The 15,016-nt window shown below is 34.0% G+C and overlaps 1 protein-coding gene across 9 annotated transcripts in view; it reads left to right on the top strand.

Annotated features, from left to right (window-relative positions):
• The window catches only part of LOC149080216 (protein kinase C-binding protein NELL2-like), a 192,184-nt gene that overhangs the window by 151,879 nt on the left and 25,289 nt on the right, over positions 1-15,016 (top strand). For all 9 annotated transcript variants that reach the window (XM_089239276.1, XM_089239273.1, XM_089239277.1 and 6 more), the window contains 3 exons: positions 8,188-8,310; positions 11,228-11,323; positions 12,330-12,467. In XM_089239276.1, coding sequence (XP_089095402.1) covers positions 8,188-8,310; positions 11,228-11,323; positions 12,330-12,467 — 357 coding nt within the window. The remainder of the gene's footprint in view (positions 1-8,187; positions 8,311-11,227; positions 11,324-12,329; positions 12,468-15,016) is intronic.

Here is a 15,016-nt window from a genome sequence, read left to right as displayed (position 1 = left end):
TTTAAAGCAGATTTACTCAAGGACTTTGAATGCGGTATAATATGCTAATAATATCACATGCACATTTGGAGTAAACGTGCAGTTATTTTTTGAGCATCCTCAATTTAATGATAATTTTTGCTGAACCGTTCTTTACTAGTGTGAAATTGAGTGTTCACTGTATATAGTAAAGTATTCCCTGGTTAAACCTCTCCTCATTACTATGTACATTTAGATATTTTGTGAACAAGTACTATTTTTCCCAATGATAACAACAAGTGCTCTAAACCCAATGCTATTTCTTTCATTATAATATTAATGATGAGTGCATTGTTTGGGTTTCGATCACTTCATCAAAAATCTCAGCTATTCAGCTTCTGTAGCACCCAATAACAGTGACCAATTTTCATAAGGACGATCAACTTTAATTCTTTGCGATACTAAACAGCCACAGCCGCCTTAGGGATGTGTGACAGGTTCAACTGTACCAAACAGTTGCACTGCCTGAAAAATATATCAATTAAATTTTTTTTAGTGAATAAAACAAGATGTCTGAGAGCTTCAAATAAAAAATACAATTTATAGAGAGAGAATTTATTTATCTCGCGAAGGGGACTCCATCACCCAGAGTCAATAAATTTCATGCCTTTTTAGGCTGTTAAGCAGTGTTCTAGGCTTTTTTTAAAGTAGACGTTTCATCCACTACTGCAGTGGACATCTTCAGTGCAGTTTTTGACAAGCAAAGAAATGAAATGACCTCCTTTTAGGACCGGATCCAAACAGAAGCTGCTACGTCCCATCAACATTGACATGTCATAAGCTCAACGTCACAACAAGGAGTTGGATCCTTCTGCATCTCCAGCAAAAGCATCAGTGGGCAACTGTCATCCAATGAGACGGTTTCGTCTCCTCGCTTGTCAAAAACAACACTGAAGATATCCACCACAATAGTGGACAAAACGTCTGCTCTAAAGAAGCCTAGAACATGGCATAACAGCCCAAAAGGTATGAAATTTAATATGAACTCTGGCCATGAAAGCCTTCTTTCTCTTTTCAAATGCTTTTTTGTTTGTTGTAGAACAAAGGGACCCAGAGCCCCCCAAATCAAACAAGGGGGGGGGCGAATTTTTGAATGCTTTCATCAATTCCTAAAATCAGGATTAATAAAAGAAATAATTTATCAATTCTTCAATTTTTTTCTTTCATTATTTTAAAATTATTTCTTTCATCCATACTGAATTTTTGTATGTGCTGGTATATTTTTTTCAATCTTTTTATTTATTTTTTTAAATTCATAAATCCTAATTTTCATTAGTTTTTAGATTACTTCTTTCATTAGGTCTTAATTTTTAATAGTTTTGAATGTTTTTTAGTAGTTTTGAATGTTTTTTAATAGTTTTGAATGTTTTTTAATAGTTTTGAATGTTTTTTAATAGTTTTGAATGTTTTTTAATAGTTTTGAATGTTTTTTAATCGTTTTGAATGTTTTTTAATTAGTTTAAATTTTTTTCATTCTGAATTTTATTTCAAAATTTTCATTAATTTTTGTGTTGTGTAATAATTACACACTATATTGAAATTGATTGTTTATATTTTTTTGTTTAAGATATTTTTCAGCATTCCTATATACAGTAGACTATCCAGATAACTCAACATCTATTATTCCCTTGGTTGGCCCAATACTAATTTCAAATGAAGGGGAACTCTCTAATTCGACACATGTTTGGCTTAACTCCATTGCGATTTTTGTCCCTTTCCTAAGACTGGTTTTTACAATTGCCCGTGTGTTACCATTCTAAGGAGTTTTTGACGTTTTCCATGGGTGCTTTGATAATCCTTTGTTCTATATGATGGGTCCCTTTTTTGCGCTGTGGGTGAGGGGGGGGGGGTTTGCATGTGAAGAATGAATGTTTGAAGCCTCTTGGCCGGCCTATCATTTTAGTGGCGTTTCCAGGACAGGTCTTTCATTCTTTTCATTGTTAAAAGAAGTGTGGATGATCCCTAAAGTGTGGTGTGATCCTTATTGGATTTTGACAATTTCAACATCCAATAGAGATAAAAATCTTATCTATTGTGAATTTTGTTATTGTCTGTTGCGGAGAATGTTTTTGGCAGAACTCGGTTTTATGATTTCTTGGAAAACGAGTAAAAGAAAAAGAGCTAAATCCTGGTTAAACGCTGAGTATGTCATTTCGTTATCATTGTGAGTATCGACAGCTGTGAATGAAATGGCTCCACACGAACTTCAAAATTGAACTTCAAAATCAAAAATTTTGATTTCAAAAAACTAGAATCTGGAAAAACTCAGAGTGAACTCGCCGAAGAATATGGAGTTGCACGGAACACCATTTCAACATTTGTTAAAAATGAGGGAAATTTTTTTCAGCATTTGAATCTTAAGAACCAAGCAGAAAACACAAGAAATCAGAATTCAGCAACGCAGAGGAAGCAACTCTTTTGTGGTTCAAATCCCTCGATCTCACTCAATCACATTTTCAGGATCAATAATTCAAGAGAAAGCAAAAGATTTCACAAAAAATCTCAATCAAGGAAATTAGGAATTATCCTAAGTATGAACTTTTTACAGAAAATTACAGACAAAAAATTTGTAGATGGACGCAAAATTGCTGTTTTAGAATGGATGCAAAAATTGCTGTTTTAGATGCAGTTAAAATGATTGATTTTGCATGGAACTCGGGCACGAGTGCCATGATTTGGAACTGCTTCCATCATGTTGGTTTTTGTGCTGAGTCTTTGGAAAACGATTGTTCCTCCCAGATTAAGTGTGGAGAAAGTTTAAATAGCGCTATGGGTGATTGTATTGACGATGAATTTGTGAGTATTGACTTTGAACTTGTAACTTCAGGACTTTTAGCAGACAAAAATATTCTAGAATCAATCAACCAAAACAAGTGCTTCATGTTTCAAAGAAATGGAATCAAAGTTCAATGAAGAAGTATCTGCATCTCTCCATGATGCACTAAAAACTCTAAATGTGATACGTCACTTCCTACACAGTCAGGAAAAAGCCGAAAAATCGCGGTATAAACTGAATAGTGTAGAAGAATTTTTGGCTTCTCTTCGGAAAGAAAAAAAAACAAATGTATTTAATTATTTTTCATGAGTTAAATTTTTTTATACGTTTTGATTCTATTTCGAAACAACCCGAATTAAAATTAGCATTTTATTTAATACAATTGTTAGAATGTATATAATTATGTACACAAAAACGATCAGACAAAAATGTAGAGTGAAACCCTGCTAACTCGACATCCTATAAGTTGACATGTTTATCGATACTTTTGGGGTGTTAAGTTACAGAGAGTGTACTGTATTTTTTAACAATGTATGAATTTCGGTATGTCCCCTCCCCCTCGGAACTGTCAAGATGTCCCTGGTCCTACAATTTAATACGGCTTCATATACGAGCGGAACCGTCAGCCATTTTGGTCCTCGCTGAGGTCCTACAGGATAGCTGCACTTAATCATCACTTCGGAAATGACTGCCAAGCAGATTTAAAAAAAGGATCGCGTCGGAGCGGAGGCTAGGCATGGCAACCTAACAGAATTCCCCCGTGCTGAAAATGGGGGGGGGGAAACAAATGTGTATGAAAAATTAGATTTAAGGGAAAAAATTATAAATTTCAGTGATCAAATTTTCTGTGAGAAATAAAATACATGAAATTATTAATAGCCACGAGTGGAATTCATTACAGTTCGTGCGCGATTGCGATGTAAAATTCAATTACACACTAATTCAACAACAATAATATTCATATTCACTTTTTAACTGAAATTTTTTTGGCGGAAATATTTAAGGTTAAAAAGGGGGGGGGGTGAAATTAATTCCCCGATTTTTAATTTTAAAGTCGGCATGGTAAAAAAGGAACTTATTTATAGAAATGACAATTAAGATTACATAAAGAGGAAATAAATTCAGAAACATTAAACACCCAGAAGAAAAGGATTTCATAAATAAACACTACTGACTCTGAATATTGTATAAAGTTTATTACAAAATTCATAAAAATCTTAGAAGAATGTTTGATTATCATTTCATTTGAATTTTCTTTAAATGCTGAATATCACCCACAGATTCAATAATTTCAATTGATGAGCACAATGAGTGAATAAATTTATTCAATAAAAAAAATATGCACACACATAATTAATGTACATCACTTATGAAAGCAAGACTTTACAAATTTCATATTCATAACACCACACACGTTTCTACACTATATAATGAAATACCACCCTACTTTAGAGGATTTAACCAGTAAATTTTGAATTACAGAAAAATCTTTAATAACAGATCAGGAAATTTCGAATTTTATTGCTGACAAGTTACTGACATGAATATAAATGATATGTAGTTCTTTGCTCCAGACTGTGTGACCCAACAGGAATTCATCTGGAAAAAAAATTAAAATTATTCACATCAAAGAATCCAGTGTGTTCGTTGAGTTTTGGATTATGTGCAACGCAAGAGTATTCTATACATGACACAGTGTTGAGCTTCCATAAGTGTTACTACAGAATTGCTTCAGCGCACCAATTATTTGGTGAAGGAATGCAGAATGATTCCACAATGATCATGGGTGTTTCAATCATATGCAACACAAGAGCGTCTAAAAAAACTCTAAACACCGTGTCCAACTCGTAACCAGAGTAAATTTTGCAATGTAGTCTTTTTTACCCCTTCTATATTCATATTTCATTTAGTTGAAGAAAAATTAGTTAGACAAATCTCAATTTGAACACATTACATACAAAATCATTGCTCAGGACTTTTTCCTTTGGGAAAGAGCGTGAATCATCCCAAGATGGCCTCTCTGGGCTGTCAGTGGTCCTGTCTTTCTGTCTGCTTAGAACTTTTGCAAGACCTATATTCTTTTTCTGTTGAGGAGAGAGGTTTTGGAGGATTGGGAACCTGGAACTATGGGGCACAGTAGTTTGCTTCAACTTCTTCCAGTCATTTTTGCCTTTTGAGCTCAAATAGGCTTTCTTTAAAATGTACCTGATTTGAAAAAATGAATAAAAAAATGAGTTTTTTTTAATCTTGATTTAAAATAATGTCAAACAAAAAAGTTCATATCGCTTAATATGTACGAATAAATATACAGTAGACTATATGGTAAATTTTATGACAAATATATCTAATTGATTCCTATTGTACAGCTCTTTATTAACTGAAATACAGCCAAACCTCCTTTTAAGATAAGTCTCTTTTAAATGCAAAAAATATCTCTGCCCCAGTTCTTTGGAATAAGAATTTCGGTAACTTACCTCTGAACAATGGACACCAATAGAAGTTTTAAGTTATTTTCAAATTATTATTTTGAGTAAAAGTGATAAGAAATTGTCTGAAGCTGTTTTAGAATAAAACATTTGAATTCTAATTGAACACTAACATAAATAAATTAAATACACACAAAACAACATATATTTACCTGTAATCTAACAAGTGATACAAGCACCTTTGCTCTATTACCACCACACAAAAAAAAACCATAAACTTTAACCCTTCCCAAATTATAGCATTGTCTCAAAGTGAAGATTAAGAATAGAATGAATGAGCTTTGAAACATTTTGTACATTTATAAAAATATGTGAAAAAGAACTTGAAAATAAAGTTGTGGTGTAATACCTATCTAACATTGACAGGGGTGTCTTTTAATTTATTTTCCTGGACTATGTTTGGGAGATTGATTGATAACAATGACCTGAAAATCATCTCGTATTAAGGCTGCACTGTATTTAATTTGGCTACACAGCCCTTAAAATATCTTGATAATTGGTCCTTTAAATTTGCCTAGTACTGTAACACTAATTAATGATTACCAACAAACACATAATTTTGTTGCTTATTGTAAAAAAAATAATAGGGACAGAAATGAAAAAATAAATTGAAGAAATTTATTACTATTACATTTATTTTTAATCCCATAGAATACGCTCAATGTACAAGCGATAAGTTGCCAAATCAAAAAAAGCTCACTTGTGTGATTAAGCAAGATTGCGGGGCTGTCGTTCAATTAATTCGATTTTGACTTGTTTTGTTAATTAAAAATCTCAAAATTTATAAACTATTTACGATTTAAACATGTCATTTGCTTTAAACACATAATAAAATATCTTACAAATCTTTCTCTGAAACAGCGTTAGATCATTACTAAGTAGTGATAACTTGCCAAACTAGGAATCAGAAATGTTTCAGGGGTAACTTATAATTAATTCAAGATTCAACTACAGTAAAACCTTGATAAGTCGTCACCTAAAGTTATCGAAAAATTATGACGGCTTAAGCGGAGTGTCGTCAGTTTGAATGGGCAATGTTGCGAAAATCATATAAATTTAAAGTAATATGACATTTATTAAAGTTTGAATCAAAATAACAATATTAATAAAATTTATAGATTGCGAAGGAATAAAAAATAACAATTTTTTACCTCCTTTTTTATCTCTTATTACTTAAATTATTGTGGTTAAATGTACTGTACACTTTGATTTATACTAGTAATTTTTAATTTAGACTAACAGAGCAACTGTTTGAATAAATAGCTTTTCTTCATAATAGAACTCTAGCGCATTAATTTTACATATACATCAAATTTAATGTTTGTTTTAATTCTTCATCAGTAGTTCATGATACAACAACAAAGTAATCTCGAACACTTTTGACTTGGTGGAGGGGCCCTGGGCAGGGAAAAGCAAACAGAAGACACCAACTTGGGAAAGAATGTCAAATTTTTTCAACAAAGATATTTTGTTTAAATTTCAAGCCCTAAATTAGTAGAGCCCATGCTTTCTATGATTATTTATTATCCGTGCCCGTTGCACTTTGACTTTAACTTGATTAATTTGATTTTTCGATTTACATAATTTTTGATTGCCTTGCACTATATGTAATCTTTGACGTATCAATAAATTTTGGTTTTGCAGGAGATGCCCGAAGTGCTTACGTTGTTTCTTGCGACAAAGCCTGGGTGTCTCGCAGTTTCTCTAGTAGATCCCATGTAGGAATGAGAACTAGCTCGAACAGTCCCTAATGTTGTAAAAACCTTAGTCTGCAAATAAACTCCCTAGCGTAACTTTCGTTACTTAAACTGTTCCGTTTGGGTATATAAATTTTATGGTGACTTTAAGCATATGGGAATGCTGTTAACACGCTCTTTTTTTAATGGGAGCCATAATAATAGTCTGTTACTCTTTCTCCAAATTTTTCATAGTGAGGAGTTAACCAAAATTAGCGACGAGTAAACGAGGGTTTAATAACGTTGTCTATGAGAGCTGGAAGGGCCTGAAGAAAAATGACGACTTAACCGGAGTGACGACTTATTAGGGTGACAACTTAACGAGGTTTTACTGTAGTTAAAAATCCTACTTACGCATCATTTCTCCAAAATCAAACTGAATAGAAAAACAGAAAATGATATTGCACGTTTTAAAATCACTAACTCTTATGCTACACACAACACAAAATTATGGTGCTAAATATCGTCTGCTATTTTCCAATGATTTTTTTACTTTCATTAATATCATTTAATTCTAAAATTTAATGACATCACAAATATGTGTCATAAATATGATTGTAAAAAAAATCAATTCGAAAAATAATAAAATTTCATTTTTATATATATATATACACACACACACTTCGCATAGGGAAGCTCCGTTTTCCTGTGAGGAACTTGGCACTCTAATGCAGTTCACGATTCTTGCATTGGTCTTTATAACTCTGGAAATCATTTTTTTTATCCAAATTTTAACATTCTAGAGCCAAAAATCATGGAATTTTTGGAGTAATTTTGAAAAAAATTGACAAAAATGATTCAAAAACACTCCAATAACATTAAATAAAGGAAGACGTCCTAAGGATCCTACGGTAAGATAACATTAAGCAGCACGTTACAGAGGACCAAAATGGCAGATGCGTCGGCCTGTGTATTAAGGGGTTCTACTACAATTATCTTTGCACCATGCCCCATGACTGGTAAGGGCGGCCCTGCTAACAGCAATGGCATTTCTTCATTGCCAAAAATTCAAGTTAGTTGTGTTTAGGCATATTTTATCTACATATTTCCAGTCCTCTGAGATATTTTCAATCAATAAGACATGGCCTGATATTGATTTGTGAGTTACGTAATTTTTTGTTTTGTCACTTTATTGCCATATTTATGTAACTCGTATTTCAATATTTTTCAGAGCATGATGAATGTAGTACAGGTGAACATGGTTGTCATTCTAACGCAGAATGTACAAATACAGCTGGTAGTTACACATGTAAATGTTTCGATGGTTACACTGGCGATGGTTTTACTTGTGAACGTATGTTATCTTTTTCTGTGGTTTTAAATCTTAAGAAATTAATTACATAAGGGTTGCTGTATCTACAGTTTATTTACTACCCATGGTTTGAAAAACCACATAATCGTGGTTGAAGCGTGTAGGCTAATACATGAGCACTGGCATAAAGTCCGAACAAGTTTTTTCTTATTTTTATATGGTCATTTGTTTTGCCGCATTTTGACCCAATTGGTCTTTGTGGCAATAAAACCAAATTCCAATCCTACCGGCATAAAGTCTCATATAATTCTGCCGAAATTATTCCTTTGTCAACACCATCTGTGTGGTTGTATGTTGCATAAGTATTCAGCAAGTTGAAAGCACACAATGGAATAAAGAACCCTATTCACAGCACACTCATCTGCTGAGCTCCCAATTCCTATTGTTCAAGGAATTGGGAATTATTGTTCCCAACAACTCAACCACTGCCTGGCAGTTGTGTGGTTAGGGAACTAGCCTCTGACTGCAGGTCTGGGTTCAAATCCCGGTTCGGGCATGGATGTCTGCTATCACTAACAAATTCCCTGGACAGATCGTAAAGAGCTCTTGGAAATTGGAAATACGTGATGATCAGGGGCGTAGCCAGAAATTTCGTTCAGGGGGGGGGGACCAAAGTGACAGAACAATGGATTTGGCCATCTTTTTCCCTTTTTTCGGTCATTTTCTCACATTTCGGGGGGGGGGGGGGACCCAGACCCCCAAGTCCCCCCCCTGGCTACGCCCTTGGTGATGATCATTTTATAAAAGTTTAAAAATATTTTAAGTTCATCAATTCTTATCCACATTTTTATCACTTCACACATTTAAATGTGGATCCAGGGCAGTGTGCTGGGAGGCACAATTTATTGTGTTGGTTTTTTGGATCATCCCGTATTTTATAGATCAGACCAATTTTTCTCATATTATTTGGCTCTTGGGAGAGATGGTTGCCCTCTCTGGATCCATGCCTGCACAAATTTGACAGATATAAATTCACATTTCCCTTATATTTTTTTAGGCTGACCATATTTTCTTGAAAGAAATACGGATTGGGAAATTAAGATTCCAAATACCAAATACGAGACATTGCTAATTATTGCTAAAAATGATGCCAAAAGTAAACAAAGTTGCCAAATGTTGCTGAAATTATGAAAAAATCACAATGGTGGGAAATGAAGCATTACTGTAAATTGCAGTAGATTAAAATGAATTCCATGAAATTAAATGTCACCAAGACATGCAAGAGATTAATAATCTTGATTATAGTTTTAATTATCACAATATAATTTATGAGTTGAAAAATAATTTAGTCTTTGACTTCAATAAAGAATAAAAATTCAAGTAAGCTTCGTGTAAGAAATAGGAAAAACCGGGGCACATTTGCCGAAAAGTCGGGACAGCCAGAAAAACAAAAAAAACAGGACTGGCCTGGGAAATATGGGACGTATAGTCACCTTATATTTGATTCATATAATGTTGGTTAGTATTTATGGGGGGGGGGTTATGTTTTATAAAGTTTACAGGTTGGGGGGGTTGTTAGTTTTATAAATTTTTAGGTTAGTTGATTAATACAAAAATAATAAAATGTTTCGTATTTTTATGGTTCAGAGGAATTTTTTCCCTTATGTTCACATTTTATCAATTAATGAACTATTCATGTGCTCCCAATTCCTATTGTTCAAGGAATTGGGAATTGTTCCCAACAACTCTCAACTGCCTCCTGACAGTTGAGTGGTTAGGGAACTAGCCTCTGACAATGCAGGTCTGGGTTCAAATCCCGGTTCGGGCATGGATGTCTACTATCACTAATAAATTCCCTGGATAGATCATATAGATCTCTTGGAAATATGTGATGATCACATTATAAAAATTAAAATATTTTTTAATGAATCATTCATGAATAAATGAATGAATAAAAAATAAATGATTCATTTTGTTAATGATTAAATTTGTTGTCAAGAAATGAATGATCAACATTTTGTGAATGATTTAAAAGAAGTAGAATTAGCTATGGATTCTACTTGCCCTACTCATTGAGGCAAGTGGAACCCATTGCCAACTAAAAAGAAAATCTTGAAAAGGGGACAATGTGGGAAATAAGTGTCAAACATTAGCCCTAAAAAAAACATGATTTGACTATCTTGCTTGCCATATTTTCATGAAGTTTCATTGATATCTCCAGCGTAAATACTATATTGAATTTGCACTTATGACATCAGTGGTTCCACTTACCCTATTGTACCTTATTCAGTTCAAATTTAAACGTAATTTGAAAATGAAATAAAAACATTCAATGTTTGTGCAGGAAAGAAAGGGGGGTGTACATTCTTATTTAAAATCAAGTTTGTTGTATAACTTTCAATATATACAATGTTTCGTGTCTTTTTGAACATGTAAACAGGGTTAAATTTACATTTCATACTATGCAGAGTAACAACAGTTTTGTACGGGTGAAAATAAAATTAGAGAAGCAATTTTTGTTTTCACTAGTGTCAATTTATTTTTTTTATATAAATGATATATTTTCATGTCTGGTTGGCAAACGTTCCAACTAAATTTTTGTTTTTAATCTTGTAAATTTATTCTCTATAATTACGACAACATATCAGTGACAAGAAAGCCGGTGCTTCATACCACTGGTCACGGTAACGGTAACACTTGACTTTGATCCAGTTTATCTATTCTCCTGATGATGCCAACCACTAGTGTTGGGGAAACGTTGAGAACAAACTCAAACGGACGACGGTCTTCGAACCCGAAAAAACAATTTTTATCAACATATCAATGTTTTATCAAAATTTCAAATCATCTTAAAGTCAAAATTTATATGTGTTATTCTTGTTTTCTTCTATCAATAAGATGATATATAATCACATTTTGAGAGCAGAAGAATATGCATTTTTCTTTTTCTTATTTTCAGCTATGTGCTCAATATCCTGCATTAATGGAGGTAAATGTATAGCTCCGAACATTTGTTCATGTCGACATGGTTACTCTGGACCAAGTTGTGAAATAGGTATCTTATGTCAATATACTTTGATTGCATTTTGGTTTGACAAAATGTACCTTGTTAAATCTGTATCTCACAGCTTAAAGTCAATTTTTAGCTATTGTGGTTAATTCAAAGCTGCTGGCTTTCTCAATTACATTTTTTTCTGACTTCAAGAGATTTTAATCAATTCTTATGAGCATTTCTTTTTAATCAAGTTAAAAAAAATCAAGTTTTTATTTCGGAATAATATCTTGTGTCACAATATGTTATAAAATTCTCAAAGAAAACTTTAAAAGTTTCATGTTCAATTTACTATTTATTTCATTACTTATTTAATTTCATTTTGATATCACATTTTTTTTCTTTAGCTCTTTAATGAAAATTACTTGCAACACATATATATGTAGCTGCAATGCATTAAAAGTTGTATAGTTTCTATGAAAATTTTATTTTAGTGTGGCTTATACATTCAAGTGACTTATTTATTGGAAATTAGAGATTTTTTTACGCAGTTGGTTGAAAAAGTATAATATATATTTACTAATATAAAACTAACAATGTACTTAGTTATACTCAAGGGCGTAGCCAGGGGGGGGGGGGAACTTGGGGGGTCTGGTCGTCCCCCCCCCCCGAAATGTGAGAAAATGACCGAAAAAAGGGAAAAAGATGGCCAAATCCATTGTTCTGTCACTTTGGTCCCCCCCCCCCCCCGAAATGAAAGTGGTCCCCCCCCGAACGAAATTTCTGGCTACGCCCCTGGTTATACTATAGATGTTGATAAATGTTGAAGATGTAATTTTTATGAAAATTAAGAGGATATTTGTATTGAAAAGAATTCATATATTCACCAAGTCAATATGCTGGTACTTTCATTTTAAAATTATCTATAGTGTTTTTTTATGAAGATGTTTGTTTCAAGAAACATTTACAATAAAATGCCCAAAAGTATATTTCTATTGAATTTTTAGGATGTTTTTTGTTGAAAATTCTTTTAAAAATCTACTAATATGTTGTTTGTGATTTGATTTAGATGTAGATGAATGTGCTTTAGGTCTTCATATCTGCCATCCAAGTTCCGAGTGTGTCAACATGCCTGGTTGGTACTATTGTAGATGCAGGCCAGGCTATGAAACATATCCTGATGACAATTTTGGGGCATTTTGTCAAGGTAGGTGGTTTTTCCCCTTACTTCAGTAGCCTTTTTTTTTTGTAATCATATGTATTGATTAGACATATGAGTGGGTTAAAGTCAGAGCGGTATAAGTAACTTAATCCTCATTTTGAGGAAAAGGTTTTACATGAATTGCTGTCATAGATTCCTGTGTTAAAAATTTTGTAACTTCACAATCTGGCCGAAGCCGAAAAGTCGTAGTGCTTAGACTTAGTTCATTTTTTTTTCAACGGTTTGGAATTTTTAGATTTCATTTCTGGACTTGGGTCAGAATTGTTAAAAATGTGACTACCCTCAGCATGCTCCCATCATCCAAGGATGATCAGCGTAGTCATGTGCTCAATCATCCTTGGATGATTACAATTTTTTCTTTCAAGATGAAATTCTTTAAATGACATACAGATGGCATAGGCATATATATGATATATATTGCTGCTTGGCTATTTACTGTTTGGTCCACTAACTATCGCGATGGACATAGATTGCAGGAGTCGTAGAAAACTACAGCTAGTTAGCATGACATCCAGAGTATGACTGAAGTTCTTTATTATTAGTGTCACAATCTACAAGGCAGGACGGTGCTGCCATCTATTAATGGTATTAGGTATTATATATATTACATGCCCTTTTTTTATATTTTTTTTAGAAACATTAAAGTTCTAAATTCTATTATGATTATTGCATGATAATGTATGAATTGTCAGTTTGATTGTCTGTAGCGAATAGGTTTAACTATAGTCCTAGCTGAGACTTTCTCAGGATCTGATCAGCTTTTAAAATTGGATCTGAAGTTGATATTATCTTTTTAACAGCTGTTAAAGGATAAAGATCTTCAACTGTTCTGGTTCTGGCGATCTTCTCATTAGATGTTCTGTCTTTTATAGGTGTCTATTTCTTTGATATGTACCTTCGTCTTTTCCCTCCATGTAGAAAAGAGGTTTCGGTCCTGTCTTGGTTATGACACCTTGTTGCCATGGTTCACTTGGTCTTTTCTTGAACCAAACCCTTGAGCCTTGTTTGAGTTCAGGATGATGAGTTGCATGTTTGTCAAATCTTTCCTTCTGATATGCTTGTCTAGTTTTCAAGATTTTACTGGCTTCAGCTGTAAAAAACTTTGGCTTGAGTTGATGAGGATGAGTTGTCAAAAAGGATCTTAATCGTCTGCCCATCAGCAGTTCAGCTGGAGAAGGAAGATCCTGTGTAGGTTGTATCCTATAATCCAGTAAGACCATATGTAGATCTTTACCTTCTTGTAGAGCTTTTGTGAGAGACTTCTGCAAAGTTTGTACAGCTCTCTCAACTTCGCCGTTGCTTCTGGGAAAGTGAGGTGAAGTAAATACTGTGTCATGTTCCACTCTGAAAAATTTTCAAAGACTTTCTGCGTTAAATGGTGGCCCTCCAGCACTCACCAATTCTTCTGGTATTCCATGCCTTGTAAAGATGCTTTTCATCGCCTCTATTACTGCCTTTGCATTAGTACTCTTCATGTTTTAACTTCTATGTATTTTGAGAAATAATTGATCATCAAAGGGTACTGTTGACCTCTCAAGTAGAAAATGTCACATGCCACTTTTTCCCATGGTCTTCCAGGCAGAATTTGTTTGAACAGAACTTCTTTAGAATTTGCCCTCTGATTTTGCTGACAGATTTTACATCTATTGATGTAGTTTCCCACATTGTCATTTATTTTCGGCCAGTAGAAATATTCTCTAGCTTTCAATTTGCATGCAACTATACCTTGATGAGAGACATGCAGTTTTTCCAAAACTTCTGGTCTTGCAACTTGTGGCACAACAAGCCTCTGCATATTATTCCTTCTTTAGAATAATATAGCTCATCTCTACAGTGCTGGTGAGGCTGAGCTGCTGCTCTGGTTCTGTTCTTTTCTGGCCATCCCTTTTGAACATGATGAAGCACATCCTGCAGCTCTGCATCACTTACTGTCATTGAAGCATATTCGTGCCACTTATTGGGTGTAGTACGTTCAAGGAGATTGATCGAAACAGCTGTTTCTTGCTCGTAATCCTCTTCAAATTTATCATTTGAGCTCTTGACAAGGCATCTGCAATCTTTAGCTCTTTACCAGGTATGAACATAAGTTCAACATCATATTTGTTCAATCTCAAAAGTATGCACTGAAGTCTGGGAGAGATTGTATCATATTGCTTTTTACTCAACCCTAGAAGGGGCGCTTGTGATCGGTTTGAACAACTACTGGTCGTCCAAAGGTGTAATAATTAAATGTTCAAGTCCATATATCACAGCTAACAGTTCTGTAATGCTTGTTCTGTGTAGTGCTGCCCATGGCTCCCACATTCTGGAGCAGGGCCCCTAGGCTGGGATCTTTCACGGGCCCCTTTATGATGAATTTGTAGCGCGGAAAAGCAAAAAAATTGTGAAAATCATCTCAGCCCCAGGGCTGGAGCCTTGTCAGCCCACCCCTTGTGAGGGCCACGGTGCTGCCATCTGCAATCAATTTTTTAAACTGAGTTTTCCCCTATGAGTTGAGGGGAAAAAACTTAGTTTAAAAAATTGATTGCAGATGG

The sequence above is a fragment of the Pholcus phalangioides genome, unplaced genomic scaffold (assembly GCF_987345545.1).
Source record: "Pholcus phalangioides strain wild (caught in Gottingen) unplaced genomic scaffold, Ppha-v1.0 ptg000011l_1, whole genome shotgun sequence".
Classification (NCBI taxonomy): domain Eukaryota; kingdom Metazoa; phylum Arthropoda; class Arachnida; order Araneae; family Pholcidae; genus Pholcus; species Pholcus phalangioides.
Note: the sequence above shows the minus strand (reverse complement) of the source record. Positions and strands in the feature narration are given on the sequence as shown.